This window comes from Epinephelus moara, chromosome 12 (genome assembly GCF_006386435.1).
Source record: "Epinephelus moara isolate mb chromosome 12, YSFRI_EMoa_1.0, whole genome shotgun sequence".
Classification (NCBI taxonomy): domain Eukaryota; kingdom Metazoa; phylum Chordata; class Actinopteri; order Perciformes; family Serranidae; genus Epinephelus; species Epinephelus moara.
The window spans coordinates 27271252-27296207 of NC_065517.1; the positions used below are offsets into that span (position 1 = coordinate 27271252).

General features: G+C 39.6%; 1 protein-coding gene across 2 annotated transcripts; it reads right to left on the reverse strand.

Annotated features, from left to right (window-relative positions):
* Positions 1 to 348: 348 nt before the first annotated feature.
* acp1 (acid phosphatase 1) lies at positions 349 to 23017 on the reverse strand. 2 transcript variants are annotated; one of them, XM_050058370.1, is made up of 6 exons: positions 22967 to 23017; positions 20668 to 20741; positions 18669 to 18782; positions 9278 to 9339; positions 8264 to 8369; positions 349 to 673 (listed from the first exon to the last, which is right to left on the reverse strand). In XM_050058370.1, the coding sequence occupies exons 1-6, from the start codon at positions 23007 to 23009 to the stop codon at positions 596 to 598; spliced, it is 477 nt and encodes a 158-aa protein (XP_049914327.1). In that variant the 5' UTR covers positions 23010 to 23017; the 3' UTR covers positions 349 to 595. The 2 variants fall into 2 exon arrangements, with proteins under 2 accessions (XP_049914327.1, XP_049914328.1); XM_050058371.1 differs by lacking the exon at positions 18669 to 18782 and adding an exon at positions 18484 to 18597 and having other exon boundaries at positions 22967 to 23016.
* Positions 23018 to 24956: the final 1939 nt, after the last annotated feature.

Genomic DNA, 24956 nt, shown 5'->3' on the forward strand with positions numbered 1-24956 from the left:
ACATTCAAGGGAGATGAGTGAGAACGGTTTGTGTTTACTTTCTCCTGTTTCAAAATATCAGATGTGCTTGATATTTAATGATTGAAAGAATAACTTGTGTTAATAGGTCCAGCAAAAGGAGCTGTATGCCAAACAGGCTGTGCAAAGAAAATAAGATAACCACCAAACAAAGTAACCAGGAAGATTAGCATTTAGGCTAGCATTAACTTTGACCCCAGTGTCGGCCTTTGACCTGTAAGCCTCAGTAATGTCAAGTCATGCATTACCGTCTGAAGGATGTCTTCACTGATATAAATGCTTCAGCCCATTCAAAATTTAACAATAAATGATAAAAGTGAGTCTGTGATATTCATGTAAGTGCTTTATTACCACCAGAATTTACAGTCTACAAACTTGTCCAAACAGCATCTTTCCAAATGTACACATTGTGTGGTTTGTGTTACATTTACAACACTAACACAAATGTTTTGTGCTCGTCTAGTGACATCCACAAGAGGGTTATACAGTGCTTGTGTGACACAGTCAAAACATATTTGGTAAATGTTTTATGCTAATCTAACAGATTTCAGCAAAGACTGGCTCAGGTCAGATGTTGTTACGAGTTCCTCTCCAGGAATGCTTTGCAGCAACGTACACACTGTTGGTACACCTTCTCAAAGTCTTCGTCGCTCCCCTGAGAGACAAAATGGAAAAAAAGAGACATTAGATTAAGTTCCAGCCCAAATACTGACAGCTGAATCATTACCCACATCTGGAAGATTTTGTTCTTTTGGTAGCAGAAGAACTGAAATAAACTGATATAAAATACAGCTGTAGATATGTAGGCCCATTCTGTGATGTGGTTGAAGACACAAAACACATAATAAAATGTCAGTTTCCTTACTCAGTCATTACATTTTGATTCAGCTCCCCTTCTGCGTACCAAATTGTTGTTATGGTGTGGGAAACTGATCCCAGGCCGATGCCATCTTGCTTCAACTTGACACTTATTGTGAGCTTGAGCAACACACACAAATCTGGGAAAAATATGATGCCCAAAGCAGCAAGACTACTTTAGAAATTCTGGTTTTGTTGTGTCTGGTTAAGTTGTGGGCTTTTGCAGAGATTTTTATGGAAAAACCTTTCCAACCATGGCAAACCATGTTTACCATGTTCTCCATCTTAGTTTAGCACAGGGTTTTGCAACATTTATGATATATAGTGCCATTTTTTAATGTCCTTGTTACTCAATGTTTCATATCAATGTCATGTCAATACCTTCCTCCTCAAAAATACTGCATAAAATCTACTATGACCACCAAACATGGTCATTCACATCCACACTCTCATCAAATGCAATGCTAAAGATGCAAACTTTACATTTGTGTGTGTATGTGTCCATTCCTTTGCATCATTCTGTCTCTCCTCTCTAAATTCAGAGGTTTTTGCTGGTCGGTGAACGCACCACTCTTCATGAGCTTTATTTTGTTTCTCACCAGCAGTCTGTGGAGTTTAAGTCATGAGTGGATAATTGATCAGTTGTGGCTAGTGTGCCATTAGTTAAGCTACAATGTGCCAATGGTAGCATGTGTGCCCAAGGTTGCTGACCCGTTTTAGCATGTTAGCAACACAAAGTGTGACAAGTTTACTTGTGTGTGCTAATAAAGAAACCTTGAGCTTTGACGTAAGGCTGTCATTATGTCTCAATGTCGTTAGTTCTGCAAGGATTTGGTCATAAGCCAAAGTATAGAAATGCTGAGCTGATGACAGCACAAGATGGAAAGTCAGAAGACCATTACAATTCATTGCCATTACAAGTTATTACAATTCATCCTCTGTGGGGCATAAGCGTCTGAAGCAACCTCCAAACAAATCCATCCAACAAGTTATCAATAAAACTAAAAATGTCAACTTTATGATGGCACTAGAGAGAAAAGTCAGGTCATGCGAGTGCACTTAAGAAGTCTACATGACTTACCTAAGTCCTCTCATCATCACCTACATGTGTCTCACTTTAATTGCAAGTAATAGGTGTGCAGACAGACTCTCCTCTCCTCTCCTCTCCCCTCTCTCTCATCCTCTCAGAAAATAATTTGGAGTGTGTTGGACTTTTTCCAAATTTTTGCAGACTGACTCTTTATAAAGTTGCTGGCAGATTAACATTTGGTCTCCTCTTCTCGCTCTACGTGCTACCGCAGTTCATTTTGTTTTGTTGCGCTGTTTTTGGCAACACCTGTCCACTCTGAGCGCATTCACCATCACTACAGAACTTTCTGTAAATGGCTCAGAGGTAAGAACCATCCAAAAAATGTTTGAACACTAGAAATGAACCTGAACATGGTCCAGTCCGATGTGGACACAGACCACCTCGGTGGACCAAGGCTGGATTGTTCGGTCCTGTAATTTTGATTCAGAGCAAACTGTTAAGTCTGGACCAAACAAGGTAGGTGGGAAAGGGTCCTAAGGACAGCCATGATAAGTGCTACATTCTGTTACAAAAGTTGGTTCTCATGGCCTTAAAAGATAAACCTAAGTGTTTAATGGTAACTTATGAATGAAACTGTCAATTATGTCAACTAATAACATAGGAGAACGCCATGGATAGAAAGTCACACCGTCAATTAGTCAATATAATCTATCTACAAAGCAAGAAATCTCTGTCTCTATGTATGCATGTGCATATCTTGAGAACAGTTCATCCAAGGAAGTCACAAGCAGCAATACCACAGACGAAGCAACAAGCTGTTCCAAACGGGCATGTTTGAAGGGACACTCCACAAGTCACATTAAACGGACAAGAAAACTTCTGTCTTCATTTATCTGGACACATCAACTTTAATTTATCTGGATTCTCTTCGCTGTCATGCCATGTGGCTGCTGATGAGGGACCACAATCACATACTGTCGAGCATCCAAACCACAATGACTTTAAACAGCATTCATTTGTCCCCTTCCTCTGGAAAAAAACAGCTACAAGTGGATGCACTCGTGCTGAGCGCCACACAAAGAAAAGTGGTGTTCAAAACCAAACTCTGAGACAAAATTTAGATCTGACTCCAGTCACATCAACCATGGTCATCGACCACAGCCTCCTCTTCCAGCCTCCACTAATAAATCGATGACTTTTATTGGTTTCACAAAATGGAACACAGCACTGCAATTGTGAAAATACAATACAAATACATTAGTATTAAGCCAACAGAGCTGTACTTGCTCACCTCCCACCAAGACCACACAAGACATTAATACCTTTGAGCTGCATTTAAATAGGTAATAAAAACAGGGTTAGCTTCAGCGACCCAAGTTATTTTTTGTATAAACAGCGACAAATTGAGGGAAAACCACAATGTGGTGTCTTAGTATGGAGTCAGGCCACAACGAGCCTTCAAAACAGCTTCAGTGCTCCTTGCGAAGTCAGTGGAACTCCATTGGATTCCTGAACAACATACTTCCTCATTTATATATGCAGCCTTTAATTAATCAGGTCGTCTTCAGATCAAGAAAAAGACAACATAGACAGACATAACAAAAGGACAAATAGCATCAGAGACAATCACAGACATCACGATATAGATCTGAAGATGTATGTTTAGATTATATTTGGTCTTATGGTGATGGTGGCGGAAGCGACTGTCGAAAGGGGGTATTGGTGTGACCCTAGTGGTCCTGCTGGTATGAAGCCCCGTTTCCACCGAGCAGTACGGTACAGTTCAGTTCGATACGCTTTTTTTCCCGTTTCCACTGTGAGAAGTTGTGGATGGTACCAATGGAACCGTTCCATACCGTCCCCATTTTTGGTCCCCCCTCTGTTGGGGTACCTAGCACACAGATCTGGTACTAAAGGGTGGAGCTGTGAACACTGCAGTCTGTTGATTGGTCAATAGAGGACAGTCGCTCTGCTCAGGGCTGAGTTGTGTCTGGTTTTGAGGCTCATGTAACCACTGTTCATACTGTGGAGAGTTTTAGTAGTAGACTGTAACTATAAAATGAAAGGATGTCTGTTGCAGCAGCAGTTGGAGAAAAAATAACTTCATTCACTGGGCCGACAGCCGGGATTTTTAAGGTGGAACATTAACTCGTAATGTTACTCAATGCACGAGCTGACGATGTGACTCAGTCAACACGCCTTAAATATTCTATATTACAACTTTGACCATTAAGTTTTTATATGACATACACTTTTGGTAATGAGTGGATCTCCAGGCATTTATATGTATTAATTTCAGCCAGGTTATGTGAACTGCATATATTCTAATCCTCACTCGGAGAAAAGAAAAGGGTTGCGTAGCGTCCGGCCAATGCAGCACTAAACCCCTGAGCTTGCCTGAGAAGGACTAAATGCACAAACCCGCAATTTTTAAATATCCCAGGGAGAGAGACTCTCACTGCAGCCTGTTCTATTTTGTTCTGAAAATATCGGCGCGCAACCTCGTTCTGTGGACGATAAACAGGGTGCAGACTCTCCTGTCTCACTGATAATGAGGAAATACAGTGAGTGCTGGACGGAGCAGTGAGTGACAACAACCCCGCCAACATTTAAAGGTACAGTTTGCAGTGGAAACGCTAGGGTCTAGGTACCATGTCTGCAGGGTTACTTTTGGTTCCAAAGGTAGCAGTCCAAAAATGTTTGGTGGAAACGGGGCTTAAGTAACCCTAAGGGGTCCTCAGAGTTACTGCAGGGGGGGCTGCCAAATTATTGTTTGACAATTTTTTTGAAAGTTGTCTTTTTTTATTTAACTCTAGAATATCTGAAAAATATACATTTACTTAAATCAAACATAATTTGCCTTTTGCAACAACTTATTTTTTATAATAGTGGAGTTATAGGTAAAGACTGCAGTCTGAGGCTGATAGGCAACTAATTCATAAAATATATGTAGTAAGGGGGCCCCTGTTCCATCTCTCTGTCAGTTAAGGGGTCCTTGGCCTGGAAAACTTTGATGACCCCTGCTTTAGGCGAACTAAATTAGCTTTAACCTGGCTTGTAGCTGGTAACTCGTTTTTACAGTCTGGCAACTCTGCATTGAAGAATGGCCGGGAGACCTTGTGATGACGTTGCATTCAACAGATGCTTTATTTCTTGTGTTCAGGAAACACAAAACACGGCCCTTTTTACAGTCATAATATGGGAACCTCAGCTTATATGGACGCTCCCTGCTGACTACTGTAGCTTCAGAAAAGCTCGCGCTTTCTGTGTCTGAAGTAATTGCCAGCCCGGTTTAAGTACTTTTCTACACACACGCAGTAGAGTCTCACTCCACATAACAAACGCTGCCAGACTGATACATATACACATAACCTGTCTCAAAGGGGAAGTCCTGGCCGCTAATATTAGTCATGGGAAATGAGAACCGTGCGAGTGTTTGAGTTTAATTGCTTTACATTGCACATCCTGCACATCGTAATGTTAACTCTGAAATGATATATCAGTGTCCTTTTCAGACTCATTAAACGGTTCAGTGACCCCTGGTGAGTGGAAGCATCTGCATTTCATATGTTCCTCCACTTTTTTTCAGGTTCTGTCCCACATCTGTATATTGACAGCTGATCATCAAATATCAAACTTTCAAAACTTCACTCCCTTCACTTTTCCCACTCAAGATCCTCGAGAAGATAAAAAGCAGCCAAGGACCCATGTCCAAATCATTTGGCAGGACGTGCAACTGCAGAGAAAAGCATGTAAGGAACAAAAGTGATGAGTGAGCCATGGAGCGTGAAAAGGCAAACCAGAAATGACTGCTTACGCTGATGTCCAAGCAAATCAAATACCTGTTGTGAAAAAGTAATTTATAGCATTATGTACTGGGTTGGAAGGGTTCAATAGCACATTTTTTATGGTGGTTTTTTTTAGCCATTTATTAAAATCAAGTGAGCACAGATGTGATCCTATGTGCCATTTCACCATTACATTCCACTATGTTTTGTTTTGGTGCTGTTTCGTGAAATGTGTCTGGACATGATCCCATTTCTCCCTGTGAAGAGTAAATTGTCTCCAGAACTACTACGTGCACCTGAAGACAGACATGCTCTGTCCACAGCTGTGGGTTCTAACAGGTGTACAGTCATCGCAAGAATAGAATATGATTATCATAATTTTTCTGTGTTATTTCCAGACACGAGACAGTTTACATTCACTGTGCACCATCAAACAGCTTTAACTTTACTTTAAAGCCCTGAAGACTATTTTCTCAATTAGCCACTTACTCTGAGTAATGGGAGCATATGTGAACACAACCCTTCCGCCAGAATCCAGACTTTGTGTTTCATTTACATGAGAGATTTTGTAATGACGCACACTCGTTCCCAAATGACCATTTTTCAGGGCGTGACAAGATCAACTCAGTTCAACTTTTAGAACGCAGCAACGCGCACCGCATGTCATGTGACAAGGAACAACCGATGACAGCCGACAGATATCTTTCCCTTCTTTCGTAAATATCAGTCTGTGATAAATATGGAGGAAAAGTTGACCATTTTCGTGCAGGGCTGACAGAGCTTTACATCTGTCTCATGGACGATAGGCCTACACACTTATTAACAGTGCCTGGAAGAAGATCAGCTCAAGCTCAGGATTTAAGGTAAATGGGCTATGGCATACGCAACCTGCTGCTGTGCTCTTGAAATCTGGCACAAAAAAGGCACAAAAGTAGCGCCCAGAGCCTAACCTCGCATTTAACAGGTGGTTAAAGAGGCAGCATGTGTACAACCCCTTAGGATTGAGTTTTAGGGGCAGTACAGACCTTCTCTGTCTAGCGCTCTTTTTTCACTGTTGATGCAGCTATTTCTGTCACTTTTCACATAAACAACTAAGGGCAACACAATCAATGTCTTCCAGGACAGAGTGTGTGAAAATATGCACAGTTACTCCCATATTTAAATGATATTGCGTCTCCATTCCTATCTATAACGGCTGGCTTTTCATCCTGCCTTCAAGTGTAAGCTATCGCAACAACAATGAGCCCTTCTGATTTCCCGGGCACCTCACATTCGATTTGACTACAATTCAGAGGGCAACGATTATCACAATATGTGATTTCCATACCTGATTTATTTTTCTCACTGTGTGACTACTACTGTTATTGTAGTGATCCATAATCAAACCAGATGAATTTACTTGCATACCATCTGTCTCTTGTTCAGGTTCACTAATATATTGTGGGACATTATTATTGCTGACGTAGCGTCCCATGATTGCATACTGTAATATTTCACCGGAAAAAGTAAGAAATTACTACGTACTATTGAGTAAAGCGAAGTGCACCGTTGTTTTGCCTACAATATGTCTCCAGCAGCAGCCACTACGCTGCACACTAGCTACGGGAAAAGCTGAGACGCTGAGCGAACTGGGTGCAGGGTTTTTGAAATAAAACAGCCAGTGGTCTCACAGGATGTTTTAAGGACTATCCCTGCTCAAATATACACCAGCCGTTATGCCTGGCTCAAATTAGATGCCCAGGTACCAAAAACATGCCAATTTTTTGTGGCACGCTGCCCACTTCCTTTTGGTGCCCACATTAACCAAGTGAGCTGTTGGGATAGGACACGGACCGCTGCCAAGCTTCATGGCTGGCTCGCAATCTGCAGCAATATTTTAGTCTGTTTCTTATATGAGCAAATCTGGCAAGAAAACACCCTGCTAATTTTCTATAAAGAATATACTGTACACAAATGATCCCATTCTTATGAATTGTTTTTTTGAATTGTTAGTTTTTTCATTGTTGTGTCATAACATATTGTAATGTTCTGTTTTCCATCTGTTTTGTTGATATTTATTTGGGACCCCCATGAAGACAGGATGAGGCAACTTAGGGGATTTATCCAATTATAATAATTTTCTATTAAATGAGGCACTGCATTGGTCTCTTACTGACTGATGTCTCCTACACCAATACTGCCACACACCACTGTTGCCGCTAGCAAAGCTTTGCCTTTCTAATTCAGAGACCTAACATGGCTCCAAGGTCAAAATGGTATTTAATGTCTTGATTTGGGGCCATGCTTGTAAACCCGGGGGTTCTGCATTTCACTCCCTGTTTTGGCTTGGCATGCTGCTTGTCTAATTCAAGGAGCATCTTCAGAGCAGCTTTACACTGACATGGTATATATATGTTTACCCTTTGGCCAAATACCTTTACACTTGATGACATTAAATTGGATGATGTGTCAAAAAAAAGCTTGTGTTTTGTGTTTCCAAACTCACTGAATTTATGTATATCATCACAAAATATAATAATAACTATGCTTATTCAAATAACTAAACGTGAGAATTTACATGATTACTTACATAATACGGGTCATTGATGATGAGCTGCTTCTGTGGGTCGTATGAACCAAGAAGCTCGATCTTTGCGTGGTCGTTTTTCACTTGTTTTGCTTTCCTGTTCAACTCTCTGCGAATACAAGAGAAAAATCATTAACTCCAGGAGAACATGTGACAAACGAACAAGAAGAAAAATCTGTGTTTTTCTGTCTGCCATTTGGTGCCATAAGGCAGAACATCTAACTATATGCTGAGCTGTCATGTACATACTTCCAATAATGGACAGCATATAAGAGTCCCATCATTATGACATCCATGTCATTAACTTCCTTCTAAAGCATTAATTAACAGAGGCATAAGCTTCATTCTGGCAATGTTTTATGAGTACAGAAAGCTGATTAAAGTAAATCTCAAACAGAAGTAATAAAAGAAAGTCAAACTATTAATTAACAATTTGAAGGTGACAACAATGAGGTGGGTTTTGTTAAAAGAAAACTAAACATGGACGGAGTAACTTTAGTCTGAGACAGGCTCTCATTTTCTCATTCTGCTCAGCTTAACATTTGTGGAAAAAAAAACATAATGTGGGAGAGAAAGGGGAAAAACCAGAGCAAAGACGAGGCATCCAAAGAACTCGGTAAGCTGCTTACAGATCAGATCTGCCATAGGCATGTGATCTCAAAATGATCCCTAAACGTTCAAAGTATCAAAAAATATCCCTCCCCCTGACCTTTGGAAAGAGCTTAAGAAAGGATATTGCTCATTAAAGGGAGGCATTCACCTACAAGTTAGTTTAGCTCAATGTTACCAACATTTTGATGTGAAGGAGTAGCAAAGATCACTATAAAGACAGTTAGCAGGACAACCTAGTGTGACCCCCTTTTAAAGCAAATGTTTTTTTGATCAAAGGCAGCCATTAATAAGTGAGGCGGGACACTTAACTCATGACACCAGTGCTTTCAGTGGCTGTGTCTAGCTTCCAGCCACATTCCCAGAGATAATAGACCCTGCTGTTGCTGTGGGCTGAAATGACTGTACCTTAAATTGCTCTCATCCATGCAGAGAATGTACTCAAAGCTCAAGAAGTCGTCCTTGGTCACCTGGAAGAGAAGGAGATATGCAGAGTAAATAAATATTACCCCTGGCTCTTTGGGGAACACAGTGGAGCCTTTTATGATCCTTCAAAGAGGCTTCAGTGTTATGCAGTAAAAATCAGTTATTTCCAATACAACAATGAAAACAGTTGGGTCACTGAAAAGCACATATATAACAGATATAATCAGCAAACTCTTCATGAATTCTTACCCTGTTTTTGATAATATTTATAGTCATCATTATGTAATCATCACTTAAGATAGAAGTCTTCATTGTTAGTGGCGGAGTCCGCCAGTCCGCACTGGGTTCCAACTGCCTTTACATACACGAGGGCTTCACAGGAAACAATGTATGAAGCTAATCCAGTTACAGTTTTTATTTTTATTTCATTGATAACAGACTCACAGTGTATCAGAGCTGTATTAAGAGTGTCCTGTGGAGATCGCTTCCTCTAGCGCTGTAGGATTTAAACAAAAAAAAATGTTTATTGAGGTAGGAAATTTACTCAATATGTTTGTTAGACCTCAAGGACACTGACAATGAGTTTGGGTGAGTAACTGTGCGTTCAAACCAAACGCGATGGACGCGATGTCATCGCCCGTAACGCGAGTATCGCGTCGCTTGATCACAAATGTCACCTTTTTGCTTCAATCGCGATGACGCAACCCTCCTCCCGCAATTTTCTTCACCTCCCGCTATTTTCTCGTCAACCATGGCTGAGTTAACTACCGTAGCTGCTCTTTATCTGCTGTGGACATCTGATTTGGATGGGAGACCCAAACGCTGCCGTGTCTGGGTTCACAATATCCTCCAGAAACGCACACAGCTGGGTGATTATCATCACCTCCTGCAAGAGCTGCGTCTGGATGACGGTCGTTTCCAGCGGTACTTCAGGCTGACGCTGGCCCAGTTTGAGGACCTGTTGGCCCGTATCGGTGCGAGGATCTCCCGCCTGGACACCAACTACAGGAGCTCCATCCCAGCTGCGGAGCGCCTGTCCATCTGTCTCCGGTTAGTTGCTTATAATTTCTTTATGAATGGTTGGATATCAACGCTGATTGGATGTCGCGGCACAGCGTCACGCGATGTCGCTTGAAAAGTTCAAATTTTTCAACTTCAAGCGACACACGCGATGAGGCAATGGACGCGTCATCGCTTCATAGCGTCGCTCTTATCGCCTGAAACGCGTCGCACGAAGCGACATCGCGTGTCATCGCGTCATTTACATTGATTTTGAATAGAAACTTGTGGCGTTCATCGCGTCTGGTGTGAACGCACAGTAAGGCCGCATCCATATTTTCATTTAAAACAAAAACCATCTCTTCACACACGAGTGTTATAGCACTGTGACAGAAATAATCTCCGTCCATATTAACAGGCCTGAAAATGCATATCATGAGACCATTCATATACATTAGGCGTGCACATGCAGGTTGAAATAGGAAGCATATTGTCTACCTGCAGCTGGTTGCTTAGTTACAGAAAATACTAGGGAGATGGCAAAAAGTAATAACAGAGATTTCTTTGTATGAACTGACACTGAGGTCAGGGACGGTTTTTGCTATGGGTAATGTGGGCGACCGCCCAGGGTGCAATCTATGTGAGGGCGCACGAGCGCCTTACCGGCGACAGAGAAGTCCAACTCTAGGTCCAGTAATTTGGCTCTCTCTTTCTCTCTCTCTTTTGTTGGTGTCATGACTGCCCAGTAGTACCTGGACAGCCGAGCCGTGGTGGCCAACAGTAAAACTCGTTTAACTTTGTGGTAATGAGCTCTGATGCAGTTCGGCGACAACCAATCGGAATGCTGACGTGCTTGGATGAAGCGGGTCCCAGAGAACAAGCCATGTAACTTTGGTTCCTACAGCACACTTGTTCCAACAATGGATATTGAAGGTTTATTACTTGCATTCGCGCCCACTCAGTCCTTTATAATGTGTCGCTGTTCGGTTACAGAGCCCTAAGTAAAATGAATGAGACCTGGGACCGCGTCACAGAGGTAGTTGGTTGGTCTGGTGAGTTTTAAAGTGTGTAATGTTAGTAATAGAGGAGAGAATTGCAGGCTAATGTCAACTATGAGTTTTCTGACTGGACAACAGCAAGCACCAACTACGCTGCTTTCAAGCCAGTAGTCTTCTTTGCGGCTCCTTTAAATTGACAAGCACAATCGAACGTTCAATGATTCACGTGATGAGCGACTACAGCGACCAAAGCTGCCACAAATATTTTTGACAGTCGTGCTACTTTGGCATCCGCGAGAGACTTTGCCTCTTTGGATGCTTCTGGTTTGAACGTACAGTAAGACTCAATGTAAACATATATATTTTTTGTTTACAAGAAAACTCCACAGGGCAGCTTTAAGTTACTGTTAATGCAAACTGAACATTTCCTACTCCTACTGCTGCTGCTTCACATTATTTTATCGTAAAATAGTTACAGGAAGTGGAATTTATTTGTCATTAAAGTTATCTCTGACAGCGATTGTTTATCAAAATTTTGTCAATGTATCGTTTGTGAGTAGTTGCAGGGGAGAAACGAAACGCAAGCAACAGGCTGCACAACTCCAACTCCGGAGCAAGGTAACCAGCTTTACCATGACCAGCTGTTATGTGGCAAATTACTTGCTCCATGTGCTGCAAGAAATCAGATTTTTGTTTACTGACGTCTTTGTCGAAAAACTCGAGTTTGTTTTGCTGCACTGTAATCAGATGCATCAGTATTCTTTTGTTGTTGTATTACTAACAAAAAAAAAAGCTGCTAAAGGGGTTTTGATGGAGTACGAAACTGTACTTGCTGTTACCATGGTAACCACAGGTGTTGCCAAATCAACAAGGGCAGATATCTTAAGGAAAAACAACTTTAACATGGCTCTGGACTCGTAGATAACTGGATTATGAAAGGGGTGCAAGCTGCACATGTGTAAGCATGTGGAGGGGTTTTTATCACAGTGTTCACTGTTCTTGGTGATGATTTAATGGAGCAAGCGGAAATAAAAAACAGGCAGCACACTGAATATTTCGGAGGGGTTTTGAGAGTCAGTTTATAGGAATGCCAGGATTGAGGCGAGGGCGGCAGGAGACGGATGAAGAGAGCATGAATAAAACTCCTGCAATGCTCCAGATGTTGAGATACTGACACGTTCAATCACAGAGACAGCTGTCGTCATTCATGTACCAGTAGAGGAGTAAAGAGAGGGGTTTCTGATTTCTGGAATATCTGTCTGACAGAGAGCTCGGAGGCTGTTACTGTAAATGACGGATGAGCGGGGAGACACATATAGAAGGTTCAGCAAGTTCAAAAGACGATAAAAACCCAGAGAAGACGCAAAGAGACGATATCACAAAATTGTTTGAAAAAGATCAATAATAAGCCTTTTTTTATTGCAGATATTTTCAACTATCACAGTTGGGAAAGCACAGGTGTAAATAATAAAATAAGTGATGGCTGAATTCCATTGAGCTGCATCAATTTCAGGGTTCTGTTACTCAGCATGCTGGTACACGATCACGCCTTACTGGGACACTTGAATAGAGCAGAGCCATCGTTATTATTATGAGTAACACCTGTGCTTCTCCTGCTGTGACAAACCAAAATGTCAGCTGTAAAAAAGGCATATTTCTTCAGATAAGTTAAATATTGAGAGACAAAACTGTTCTGAAAATATCTGGCAACACCTCCCCTACTATGTGTATAAACATTTAATAAATGCTTTACATCGCATTATAATACATTAGCAAGAATTCATTTGTAAGTGAAGGCTGGTGTGTAAACAGATAATGGATGGCTGTAGTAAATCGTGTTATAACTAAAAATACTCACTGAAGTGCAGTTCTCTCTGCCAGGTGGATGCTCTCGCTAATCACAGCCACTATAAACAACTCTAGCAGACGCAGCGTGTTTCACAAGCATCACAGGACAATACGCATCTCGTCTATTTTTGATGGAGCTGCAGATTATTGCACAGGTATGTGAAATACAGATGCAATGAAATGAGGATTTATGTATTTTTAGTAACAAAACACATCCACAGATCTTTGATCCATGTTGTTCATAAGTGGATTTTTAACGTTATTAAGTTCGTCTGTAAGCTACAGCACAACAAAGTGAAAAAACAAGAAGAATAAACGCGAGTCTATAAAATTGGTCAGGCAAAACACTCTGCTTCTGAAATAATCCTAGTGCGGTATTATGCTGCGTGACAGACAACAAAACCACGCTGCAATCTGGTTGCCGGCATGTGGCGCAGCTGTGCCTGGTGGAATTTTCCCTCCTGACTCATTTGCAGTCAAGATGGCAGCGAAGATAACAAAACATTGATTTACTTATCTCTTATCATACCTTACTTTAGTGGATCATAATTTATGGGGTAAGGAGGTAATCTGCAGATGCTCCAGTTCAAAATGAGACAATACTTTTCTATGGATGTCAGCATTTGAGACATGATAAGGGCCCAAATGTGGCCAGCAACAGATGGTAAGGCTTATTGTTTTCAGCCAGGAAAACTGCAGACCCTACTGGACAGTTAAGAGGAGTGAGGAGTCAGCAATCACTGCAGGCAAACATTAGGCTGATTGGTCCAATAGTTTTCAAGACAAGACCTTCACATACCAACCAAACACATGATAATAATATAAAATATGTCTTCAGGCAAGTTATAATTGTTGACAAATACTGTACATTAATAAAAACGCTCAAAATGTTCTTCAAAGACCTATTCATTAGTTTTCAGTTGCTAGGGAAACAGCTACTGTCCCTGTTTACTTCCTGTCAGCCACTCAATCACAAACTATCTGACAGGAAATACAAAAGAACCTATGGAAAAGGTCTATAGTGTGTTATAAACCATTTATTAAATGTTTGTAAACTGCTTATAAACGCTAAACAGGGGAGTTGAAGTAAATGTTACCAAATATTTAACTATATTTCTATTTCAGACATTTATACTACTTCTACTGTTACATACTGACAATACAATCTATGATATCAAATGTCACATCTCTCCGTCCTGAGATAGGGATCTCTCCTCATTTGTTCTCCCTGAAATTTCTTTCTTTTTTCCCCTCAGTTAAAGGAGAGTTTTTCCTTATCTGAAAGGGCGTCTCATGCTGTACAAGCTGTAAAGCCCTCTGAGGAAAATTTGCGATTTGTGGTATTGAGCTACACAAATAAAACTCATTTGACAAACGAACAATTAAGTAACCGCCCACAGAGCAACCCTTGACTGTGTCTGGATTGTGTCATAGTTTGAAGGCTTGGCAACAACTCAGTGATAACACACTGATGTACAAGAAATCTAAATTTCATCTCTATTAGATATCGGGGTCGGAGTTTAAATTTCTGATGAAGCATTAAATGATCCAAGTAATTTACAATGGAACACTTTGGGGCATGTTTTCTTTATAGACAAAAATGTTTGTTTATGTGGTTTCACCCAGTCTGCTTGGATACAGGCAGCAGTGGAGGTTCAGCAAAGTTCACTGAGCACAGAAACTGGGAGGAAAGAGAAGAAAATATGGAGGGTGGGTGCAGAAGTCAGTGATAGAAATGAAAAAGGGTGATAAAGGAAAAGAGGAAAGAGCAAAAGCTTGTCAAAGCTCATTGTGTGGATTTGGCTGGGTTTAAGCCAAGGGTTGAGCCTCCACATCCCCGCTTTGAGGAGATTAGATGAGGGTCTGACTGGTTTGCAGAGAGACAAACCAACGAGACGGAAGATCTCTAGCACAGGGTGAAACCCCAGAGTTCTCTCAGGGAAACATAAAAAGAGTGTTTTAAGGGCACCGAGGATAAAGCCAGCACAGCGTAAGGCCCGAAGGCCCTACATGGACAAACATCTTGGTGTAATTTCAGAACCATTCCAGGATTTGAAACACACGCGATATGACAGTTGCTAGATTGTCTCCATAAATATTTCATAGACACAGGTGTCATCATTTTACACAGCAGGATCCACCTTATTCCTGAGGGCACTACTGTAGAAATTATTATGTGCACAACTTCCAGTGAGATAGTGGAAGTAGCAGTAAGCCAGTTAGTCCCATAGACTGTCTGTGGTTAGTCCCAGTAGCTATACTTGGTGGCTAACTGCCAACGCTGGTTCTTTTCCATAGTCATTTGCCTTCAGTTTAGCAAATACTTATTTATTTTTTAACAAATATTTAACTAATGTTAACTCTAAAATGTTTTTGCGGGGCTCTGGTATCTGTTGCACTGTCCGTGTCTGTAACGACTAACAACCAGTCTAAGCTAAATTTTTGTCTCCAGCAACTGTGCGTTGAACATGTAACCAGAACAAAAAGGGATTGTTCCTCTTGCCAAAGGTACCATTTATATGAGAAATAAAACCACAAGTGTTTCACGAGGCATAGTAAAGAGAATGACACGTTGACTGACCGGTCCGTCACTCAGCGTCAGCACATGATATCCCTGTCTTTCTCAGTCTGACTTCACTCTCAACCTACATTAGAAAATTGCTCGTTATAAAATAAACTCAGCGACATACCTTAAAATATGTATTTAGTCATTAGGGCTGAGAATGTGTTACTGATTTACCGTACTTCCTTTATATCATATAAATTCATTTATTTTACTCCTACTCTATATGACTATTACTGAAGTCTGCAGCTAAATTCAGCTTCATGTTTCGCTCAGAATAGTTTTTAATAAATCAGAAGTTAAAAAAAATGTGTAAACTGCGACGAGCGGAGGATTAGCTGATGAAACATCACATTTATTCAGTTTACATGGAGCTACAGTTCATACTGAATTATGTTAAATGATCGCCGAATGTGTTAGTATCTCTAAATAAGTCCTCAGAAATCATAAATCATCTTTAGAAGGAGCAGATGTTTACCTTAAGCTAGCTCGGGCCATGTTAACGTTAACAATATTTTAACGGAGCGGGGCGTCGGTGGCTTAGTGGATAGAGCAGGCGCCCCATGTACAAGGCTGTTGCCGCAGCGGCCCGGGTTTGAGTCCAGCCTGTGGCCCTTTGCTGCATGTCATCCCCTCTCTCTCTCCCCCTTTCACACCGAACTATCCATTAAAGGCAAAAAATGCCCACAAAAAATATCTTTAAAAAAAAAATATTTTAACGGAGCAAAGCAAGCTAATAACTAGCGTGCTCTGTTGAAAAGGAAAAAAATAAACAATGTTTTGAGATGATCACATAATCCAGTTTGAGCTATAACAGGCGGTGTGTTCCATGTTTTATTTCCCAATTGCTCTTGGAAAGAAGAATAGAGTACTATAAACAAACTGTTACCACTGGAAAACGCCGGTTTCGGTTCAACGCCAGAAGTTGCACCCATAATTAACGCAAGGTATCATGGGGGCTAGGAATAAGGTGGATAGACCAGGCCTCACTTTCACATAAAAATAAATACACATATGAAATATATCCTCAATTACAACAGATCAGAAAACCTATAAAGTGATGAAAACTGCCATTTTGAATTGAAAAATGATTATTCACCACACTTGGAGCACACACTGTCACTGCTGAAGTCACATAAATTGGAAGCACACGCAAGAAATTTAAACGGGACTAAATATATGACAGAAATAGAATATTTTAGGATATTTTTGTCTTCAATTCAAGCGGGAAAAAAAACACAATAAGAACATAAATAACTGGCTTGCCACTTTACTTCCCTGTAAGAACATCTTCAAGTAAAGCTGAAATGTGGAGGGCTGTTGCTCTGTCACTAGATCAGCTGCAGTTCATATTTTAAGACAAACTTTAAACCTCTGTTGTCTGGAGCGAGTCATGTGATCCTTTAAACCTCTATTGTTGTGTCCTCAGAGATTGAACCGCCTGCTGTATCCTGTAGATTTCACCGACCTGTCACAAGAGGTCACTGTATGTGAGGTTAAAGCTAGACCTGCTGTAGACTGTTGAACTGTGTGAGGAGTAAAGTATGACTCCATTTAGAGGGGCGTTTCTACTGTTTATATCATTTTAATACAAGTTAATATCCTTTACTGTATATGCCATTATAGAGCCATGTCTCATATGAAGGTAACATTGTGTATAAACTTCTGACTGATAAATTTAAGAGGCAAATTAAAGGCAAGTAGATGACAATTTAAATGGAGCAGTGCGTGGGATTTAGAGATTGCAAACAGCTGAAACTTGTCCTGTGTGACAAGCACAAACTCCTGGTCAGGATTCCTTAAGGGGTTTTTTATAAGGACCGAAACTATACACAGAGATGTCTTGCTTCTTGAAACAAACAGACCCGGTGACTAAAACTAGTAAAAACACTGAATAAAGTAGTTTCAAGTTGAAAAAACAGTGTTTTTCTGACACTGTTTGGCTCATTGCAGAGGGGTTGCTAACTACAACAGCCAACACAAATGGCCCTACCTAGAGCCAGTGTTTGGTTTGTCCATTTTAGGCTACTGTAGAAATATGGCGGTGCAACATTGCAGACTCCATGGACGAGGAAAAGACTCATTCTAAGTTAACGAAAATACAACAACTGTTATTTCCAGGTGCTTAAACCCTATAGAAAACATACATATTATGTTGTATTTCATTTCTGCCAACATAACCCCCAACTACTTCACACTGGATCTTAAAGCACAAGCACAACTTCAGTATATTCAGATCACCAAAAGCTATAAAAAGAACTAAAACACACAGGAAACATCTCAGATGTATTTACTGCAAGGCTAATTCCACCTGCAGATTTATGGAGGCTAATAAATCGGACGCTGACACTGGAATTCGAGCATAAATCAGGAGCAAAGACAGAAATGTAAGTTCTATGTTGCATTTTACTGTCGGTATTACACAATACGATTTTATGATTGTGTTCAGTCTGTCATGAAACGGGAGGCTGGATTGGAAAATGGGAAAGTGAAAAAACTGAACATTCATTATTATAACACAGACTCTTGGTAGTTGACTTTTCTCTGAATTGGCAATGTTGGTCGGACCTTACATCATTTTGACAGAGCAACTGTGTGGAGCTTAGTATAGAGCTGCAGCAGAGTTTCTTTGAACCTTTATAAAACTTTTAAAAGCTACATCCAGCTAGTGAAGTGACAGAGTAACAGCACCTGGGTGTCTCGCAGGCATCATCTTACCAACATCACACTCATACACACAAACATTAATGAGGTGAGCGGAGCCGCGGGACGTCTTGTACCTGTCGGGCCCTGTGGCTCGTCTCAATGCCATGCTTCCTTAGGCAGGCCAGACCGCGGGCATCCGGTGAGCTGCCTATATTCCAGTCAGATGTGGCACCACTGTCTATGACCCACTGCAACAACAGAGAACACAAAAGGGGCCGCTAACTACTGCTAAGAGAGGTGTAGAGGAGGGTGGGCGTACCTGCCTGGCCACGTGCCTCATGGGCACGCCGTGACTCTTCATGCAGGCTTGACCGCGGTGGTCTGGAGAGTTTCCTATCTCATAGGTGGAGGTGGCAGCACTGTCTATCCTCCACTAGGCAGAACAGAGCACGGGGAACAATGACACAGCAAAAAATGATTCATAGTCTCACGTACAGATATGTGGTAGGTGATACAGAATTTTCAGGACAATGTTGCTCTCTTGAGGACAGGATTAGAAGTGAGACACAGCAGCTGGAATTTAGGACAAATGTTATGAAACACATCCTGCTTTCATTCATAATGTATTGTGAGGTCTGATAATGATTAACTACTTTCTCCTGTTACTTAACTGGTTTAGACATCTTATGTTGCTGTGTTGATGTTGTAGTATACTTCCATGAGCACATGATTACTGTACTAAAGGTGTGCTATTTTTTTTTAAAATATACAAACAGATAAATAAAGCCCACGCACACACTTAACAGCTGGGGTTTAACTGTTACATTTTGCTAAGCCAGTAACTTTATCAATACGTGTAAACCAGCAGACAAATTTCAGTGTAAGTATTAAACAGCTTTAAATACTATAACATGTTTTATTTTGTGTGGTTCTTGGACAAAAATTGAGTTCTATGCAAAGCAGGAATAACAGTGAGGATCCACTGGAAGCTGAGAGATCACCTCTGCCACCTCCCTGCTCAGGGCGTGTGAACACATGCAAGCAAATGTGTAAATAAGCAACTTGTACACTCTCCCATGATATTAATGATGTTGTGCCAAACAGCCTTTTATTTTTGTTTTGTATCTGGTGACTAGAGGGATCCAAGAAAGTACAAAAATGATCATCTCCTCTGCAGGCGAGACACCCCAAGTGAAAACAAAAACAATATTGTTTCATGTACTGGTTAATTTTTAGATTTTGGGCTATTTTGGGCTATTCTTTCAGACTAGTTGAAAGAAAACATCTAAAAGACACATTTAGGTGGGGTTTTTTTAGTTCAGATTTCTGTTCTGGAAATGTATGAAAAAAGCACATATTTAATTAGATGATGCCTCAGAATTTCAAAAAAACATGTAGAATAAAAAATAACTCTTAATGTCAGTAATCAACAGGGAAGGTTTATGGTGATATCTATATTTTCACCTGGGGTGTCTCGCCTTAATATACTATTGTTGTGTTTTAAAAATGTTACTTTTTCTTACTTTAAGTATATTTCAATCAAGTTTTCAGATAAATGTCACATACACTGAGCTTACACACACACAATACAATATGCTAACATACAATAAATATATCCATGATAAAATTAAAATGCTTTAATAATACAAGTGTAATTCAATTGAATCTATAATGACTTGCAAGTGCACCTTGAATATAATTAAAAATACTTCCAGTTTAAACAAAGGTGGATTAGAGTAGGCTATATTTTTTAAACAATGTAGCATTACCAGAAAAAGTTGTACTTAGGTTTATTTAACATCTTAATAATGTCTAAAAATAGTATCACGAAGTACACTTAATTGTATTTTAAGAAGTCTTTAATAGCACTGATACACCATTAGCATACTGAGTACATTGTTAGTGCTTTGACAATAGCACACTTTCAGTATATTGCTAAGAAGTATATCAAGTAGACTGAGTCTAGTTCTGTGTGTTTTTTTCCCTGAGTATGTGTATGAATATTACAATACTGTCAATACCCAGGTGATGTATGATTTTTTTTCTTTTTTTGTGTGTGTGATTATTACCCAACTCAATCACTATAGTTATTTCAATTTTTAATCTGCTGCCAATAATTCAGTTTCCCATTTATATCACCACTAATGTCCACTAAATGTTATTTGTATTATTTCTATTCTTTTCTTTGTAAACATAAAATTAATTTGCCAATGTTATCAGGAAAAAAATGTCAGTACATGTAATATTAGGCCAAAGCACTGACCTGTGTTATAAATACCATGTTGTGCGATGTAATTACAAACTAATTATGACATTACCTTATCAACAATGCCGGCGTCTGTTGCCATCTTCGCGAAGACGGCTTCAGCGATGGGGGATCTGCAAATATTCCCTGTTTAAAAACACAAACACCATGACAAACTTTAATGCCACATTTTAATGCCACAGTTTTAACATAAAATATAACACTTAAGGTATTTATGAAGAGTAACACACACAAATTCAATGCACAGTATACATAATATTTGGTAGTTTTTTAAAACATATATGCACAGCTACACTATACAGGACATCTAGCCACAAAATAGCATGATAGAATTAGTAGAGTGCAAAAATTATATTGTCTTTGTCCACATGTAGCAAAAGGGACACCGTCTCAAATATCATTATGATATATGTTAGGCAAAGTCAAACTGTATGAACAGAGAAACAGCTGATAAAACTGACCAACATGATTAGAGATACTAGGATATCTAGTATAGAGACACACACACACACACACACACACAGGTAAAAGGTAAAACTTCAAATATACTGTTAATTCAGACTTTGACATTATTGACAAACAGCGGTGGGCGTGTAATTACTGCTGCACAGTTATGGCCAAAATGACAATCATAATATTTTGATAAATATTGATATCACAACTATTTATCATGAATAATCATTGTTTTAAGGGACACTTTCTTATTGCACTTTCACATTTAAATAAAGAGCACTGCTTTCACCTCCCACTGATTTCACTTCCCTGTTGTGCTCCATTCCTACTAGTTACCAAATATTTGCATCAAAATGAGACTTAAAACAAGGTTTTTCTTCATCTGAATTTGGTGCATCTCCTATCTGCCACTGTATTTATTTATTTATTTAACAGCGGTCATGGTGCTGTGATGCACAGCACTGTAGCTGTCCTGGTCTGGATGTCTGATGTCTTGTCACTGCACAAGGATAGGGATTCAGTGAGGTAATGTTAGGGACAGTAGAGTGAGTCTCATTCCATTTCTATGGACATGATTCCTCTTAGCCTTCATGTTTGAGTTGTACTCCCGTTTATTATGTTTTTTTAATGTGGTTTTACAGCCAGTTGTGTTGCTTTGCAGCACAGACACAAATGTCATGCACTCTTTGCATATGCTTTGTTCTCTCCTAAATCTGACATACTTCCAAACAGCGGATGATGGTGGTTGACGACGGATGATTTTTGTTTAGGCCAATTTGCCCAATTTATTCACAACAGTCAGGAGAGTTTTTTCACAGGCTACTACTGCTGCAGGGTGCATACGTAGCAGACAGCTCTTCAAAAGTGGAGGCTGGCTGTTTGTTTAGGAAGTGTTTGATTTGATATGCAGCTGAGCTTTCTATAAGCAGAGCACACATTTTAAACATCAATATCATGGACGATCAGGCTCATTAATGATGAGGATTAATAATGGATTAGTTACTTGGTAATGGGAAAGGATTATCTTCTGGCCTGAAATACCCGATTGCTGTCGCCAAAACAACCACCGGAAATGTCCTGACGTGTCGTCAAAGAACACAGCTAGTCTCAAACTGTGGTCTGGCTTTTAATAATGCAGAACACCAACTTCTTCTTTAACAGACTGGGCTGCAATCTGATACAGTACATTAATTTTTAATATCTAATTCACTGGCCTGACAATAACAATCATTCCCATCTTTTTGTTACTAAATGACTGCTACATAAACCATAATATTATATTACCCGTATCACCCACAACTCAGACAAATTTACCAAATAATTTCCTGATCTTGTGGCTTCTCACAACCTGACATCATTAACTGATCCTCATTTGCAGTCAACACAAACCCTGTTAATGTTACATCAATGAACCTAACTGCAGCTTTTACACTGGTTTAGTTAAGTTACACAAACTGCCTGTGAAATTACAGAGTTCACAGGACTAACAAGAACTACAAAGAGACACAGTGCTGATGAGTTATCTGTTAACAGTGACAGTAGCTTTCACTATGGACTCTGACCTGTCATTTCCTGGCAGGTGCCTTCAAGCTACCGTTACTCAGCGATTCTACAAAACACACCCGCCTGGTGTGATGTTTTACACGAGCTAAACACCAACTGCACACACCTGCTAACTTATCAAAGTTGCTTGAGTGAAAAGTTTATATGGACTATCACAGCAGCGACAAGCTAGCTAAAACATTTTAGCTAACGCACTACAATGAATCAAACAGCACCTAAATAAACCACTACAATGATATAAATCGGTACACAGGTCGAGTGTGATGTTTGTTTCATACTGTCACACTATATAAAGAGTTTATGAACTTCTTAGGAGTTAAAATGAAGTTTCTTACCTAAGCAGACGAACAGAACCGACTTGTTACCGGAGACCGCCATGTTGATCTGAGGGGTCCTATGTGACGTCACAGGTGATGGCCAACTAGTGCCTGAACAAAATGTTCAAGCGTTTGAAAACTATGGGAAATGCTGCAGATATATGCTAAATATTAAAATATAAACAGACAGACCAGACACTTGATTGTCAGACATGGAATACTTTAAAGTTATACATCGATATTATCCAGTGAATTATGTTATTTATAGATACATTCCGTATAGCTGACAAATGCACCCTCTGTAATGATATGGTAGAAACATTAGAACACATATTCTTTCAATGTGTACATGTGACGATCTTCTGGGCTGACTTCAGTTGGCTCTCCAAAAATATTTTGATGAGAACATTTCACTCAGAGAACCTGATTTGTTAATAATATTTAAATATCCAAATTTCTCCAAAATGATCTAAATTTGTATATTCATAAAACAAAATACTTAAAGAAATTGCCCTCATATCCTTCTTTTAAAAATTCAAATTTAGATATGTATATTTAAACAATATCAGACTTAAATAAAATGAAGAAGAATGCTGCAGAGATGATGGTCTTTTTTTTTTTTCAAATGCTAAAGTTCCAGATTCATTAAAATTTAGAGAAATCCCTGAAGCTTTTGAGAAAATGTGTAACACTCAAAGTATTTTATCTTTGTATCCTTGTTAGAATGATTAGGTGCTCTTTTATTAGGGACTGTTTTGGCTGGAGTGTGACTTCTTTTATGAAGCTACAAATACTGGCCCTCTCTCCACCATAAATTAGTTATTAGATTTTTAAAACTTGCTCTTTGATAAAAGCTGAAGACGAAACCCTGGAGTTGGAAAAAAAAATCGGTTTTCCGCTCTTGTCATGCATGCTGATTAGTTTGTGCAGTGACAGTTTATGTTTGGCAAAACTGTAAATGAGACATGTAAAGTAAAGCAATTCTGATGAGCTAGAGCTATTTTAAGATCAGATTTGTTTTTTGACAGAAGTGTTTGTCCCACATGATGTGTCCAAGGACCACTGGTATTACAACAATAATTTCTGTGTTTACAGTTTCTTGCCATGATAAATTATGTAATTTGTTTTTTTTTCTATTTTTAAAGAAACATGCCTTTAAAAATCTAAATACAAAATACAGCTATTTTTAAGTTGTACGCCCCTCCTCTGAGCCAAAGTAAAGTCCCTCCTCAGTGCTTAAAAAATATTTGACATGCCTCCCCGTGTGCACCACATTCTCCCGTCTACATAAGTAACAAAGAGTCCCTTAGATTGCAAGAATTATGATCATTTTGTTATCAAATCTCACATTTATTAAGGTTTAGAGAAATCCCTGAAGCTTTCGAGAACATGTGTGAAACTTTAAGTAATGGTCTTAAAACAGGTGCTCTTTTATTAGACACTTTTGTCATGCCTTAACATTTCATAAAGACCTCAGTGTGCCATATTTTCACAGCTATAGTAGCTGATTATCTTTGAAAACTAGCGCTTTTCATACTTGTAAAATATGGTGCATTAATATCAGCCACAGCAGTAAAATTTCTGCTTACAAATGAATGCATCATTTGTAGTAATTCATGAAATACTGTAACTCTCAGAGAGGGCCCATTCAGCTTCAGTGATACTTTGACTTTTGATGATTAAAAGCATTTCATTGATGATATTTGTAGACTTCAGGTCCATTCTTGTTACAGTGACAATGACTAATCCACTGGTATGTTTTTGACAGGAAAATGGAATTTTGTGATAATATAAAACACATGTGAATCTGGCTCACTAGTCTGTAATACTCACAGATGTTTTATTGCTAAATTAGTCAATCCCAGCTTTAAAGTGCCGACTGATAAATGTTATAGTCATAGAGAGAAAAAATTACCCTTAATCACCTGATAAAAGAAGTTGTCAGATACCTCCTTGGTGTAAATTAGAGACGTAATCTGGCTCCAGTCAATCCATTAGAACCAAGTGA

What these genes read in the sequence shown, in the direction of transcription:
- acp1 (XM_050058370.1), bottom strand. Translation starts at nt 23,009, where the DNA reads ATGGCGGTCTCCGGTAACAAGTCGGTTCTGTTCGTCTGCTTAG. An exon ending in ACGCCGGCATTGTTGATAAG is followed by an intron (nt 18,783 to 20,667) that starts GTAATGTCATAA and finishes TGTTCTGCCTAG; the next exon opens with TGGAGGATAGACAGTGCTGC. An exon ending in TCATCAATGACCCGTATTAT is followed by an intron (nt 674 to 8,263) that starts GTAAGTAATCAT and finishes TTTGTCTCTCAG; the next exon opens with GGGAGCGACGAAGACTTTGA.